This window comes from Poecilia latipinna, unplaced genomic scaffold, assembly GCF_001443285.1.
Source record: "Poecilia latipinna isolate Pla-1442-1.1 unplaced genomic scaffold, P_latipinna-1.0 Scaffold5613, whole genome shotgun sequence".
Taxonomy (NCBI): Eukaryota; Metazoa; Chordata; class Actinopteri; order Cyprinodontiformes; family Poeciliidae; genus Poecilia; species Poecilia latipinna.
In genome coordinates, this window is record NW_015118229.1 from 7,181 (window position 1) to 9,530 (window position 2,350).

A 2,350-nucleotide genomic window follows, 5' to 3' on the forward strand; every position below is an offset into this window, starting at 1 on the left:
CTGGTGATTTCGTAACCGATCATCCTGCAGTGTGTGGTGAGTTACGGTACATCGTGGCCGCTCCGATCTAAATCAGGGGTTTTCCCCGACTGGGAGCTTAACGCTGAATGTGACAGGTAGCCAATCAGAAAGCGCGGATTCACCTCCATGCTTTCTGAGGGGAAATTATGGAGGGGAATCCCAAACAGCTGACACGGCGCAACCCGATGTNCAGCGGACATCGGAGATGATATGTGGAAACAACATTAATATTTATTTAACATTTCGCGCAAAGAATATAGAAATGACAAAGGGAGGAGTTGGAGTCAAATTGCTACCGTAGTTGATAAACCCGGTAACTTTTCAGCTCCTCTTTGTTAACGTGACATAAATAGGTTATAATTAGAGATGCGCCAATCGATCGGTCACTGATCATAATTGGGCCAATTTTCGTGAAAAAGTGCATGATCGGTGATCATTGGCTCTTGTTGCCGATACCGATCACCTGCTTCTCATTTCGCAGCCTGCCTGTGCAGCTGGTCTCCTTTTTCCTTCACACTGCACAAACGCGCAGCAACAAATCCTAAGCGATGTGTAACTATAACGCACTGAATGAATGGGGAAGTTTGTGTGTTGCGGCGGAAAATTGAAGCACTTCAAAATGCATCAACACAACGAATCTAATACGAAATAAAAACAATGCCATACTTGACGGAGATTGGCTACATCGAAGCTCACTGCAGTAAAAAAGACATACGGAGGATCAGATAGCAGGTAAAGCTGTGTGGTGGTTGGACACCACACAGCCATTATACCTAGGATTTCTGACAGCTAATGTGTGGTCTCTCATGTTTGGAAAATGGATCGACAACTGGTGTCGTGTGCCCTGGACATTGCACTAAGGAAATAGGAAGGGAGGGTCAGTGGAGAGCACTGAAGTTGAGCCTTTTTTCATTCAGTGTCATCAAAAGAAAGAAAAGGCACCAAGACGATAAAGCCGATAATTAAAATTAGATTGATAGGTTTAATTTATTGTGCAATTAATTGATTTATCGTTTATCGCAACAGGCCTACATATGTATAGTTCTAAAAGTATCCCTACATAACTCATTTAAAAATTATATTATCCACTTTCCATCAGTCTATTATGGGAATGAAAAAGTCATAGAAAAGTGTGTAAATCAAGTTCCCATTGTTTAGTGGAGCTGAAATGTAGAAGCAGTGGTTGGATTATCACAATCAGACCCCAACATAAGATGATTCTGCTGTAACAGCAGGTTAACAAGTCAAACAAACAAAGTGATAGCTAAAATAAATGTTGCAACAAATAAGCAATAGAAAGTACACAAGACAAACCCAGAACCTAACCCTACTTTGTGCCAGCTTTTGTTCAGTGTGTGCAACACCATTTGAAAAGCCAGCAGAACAAGTTCAGGGACAAGTAGAAACCTGACAGAAGATCCCCTGAGCTGCAGAAATGAGTACAACACAAGAACTGAATAACTAATCAATAACTTCACAAAAAATATCCTTCAAAGCTAGAAAACAAGTATTATTAGAAACGATTAATACAAGCAATAAAAATGAGACATTGACATATTCTGTTCATGAAAGGCTCACCATACCTTTGCCCAGTCGTGTGCCTTGCCTCAGGTGTTTTCTGGTCACTTTGAATATTAACTGCTCTGACTCAAATCCAGGCGTACATGATGACTCCTCTGCAGCCGCAGCCTGGAAGATACCAATGAGCATTTCATTCAAGCCTGCAATCAAGGGGGTGTAACAGGAGAATGCACACACACAACTACTAATGGTTCTACAGTAGTGGGAAATTGTCAAATGATGGTGGATTAAACAGCTTGGATTAGGACAGCTTGAGAAAACAGAGTAATGGCCAATATATTGCTCAAACAGAAAGTGCTTAACAGTGAATGTTGTGTCAAAATCTTCATTTTAATAATGTAAGAGAAACAGCTTTAGGGCAAGAGAGTAAAAATATATTTCAAGATATTAACAGTAAAAAGCCAATAAGTGCTTGCAATCACCAGATGATACAGTTGCTTTTTTTAAAGCCATATTTCAGAGGTGGTAAGAATTAACTCTAAGGCCTCAGGAATATCAAACGGAATGGTCATGACTTATAAAAGTCAGAGATGGAAGTTGTCAAAAGTTCCTTTACCTTTTGGTAGGTAAACATAGTTCGTATAGAAGTTACAGAAAGGTGACAAACTAGCCACAGCGATTAAAAGTTGCCAACCCAGTTCCAGATGATTTCAGCCATTTAAAAAAAATAAATGAGTAAATAAAACGTTCATATCCATAGCATTAGTAGATTTTAACCCTTTACATTTTCACAAGAGACCATTGTTAG

The 2,350-nt window shown here is 39.7% G+C and overlaps 1 protein-coding gene across 1 annotated transcript in view; it reads right to left on the minus strand.

Moving 5' to 3' along the window:
- LOC106943646 (cadherin-1-like) overlaps nucleotides 1-1,752 on the minus strand; it is an 8,343-nt gene extending 6,591 nt beyond the window's left edge. The window contains exon 1 of the mRNA XM_015026957.1: nucleotides 1,605-1,752. Coding sequence (XP_014882443.1) covers nucleotides 1,605-1,731 — 127 coding nt within the window. The 5' untranslated portion in view covers nucleotides 1,732-1,752. The remainder of the gene's footprint in view (nucleotides 1-1,604) is intronic.
- Between the last annotated feature and the right edge of the window lie 598 nt (nucleotides 1,753-2,350).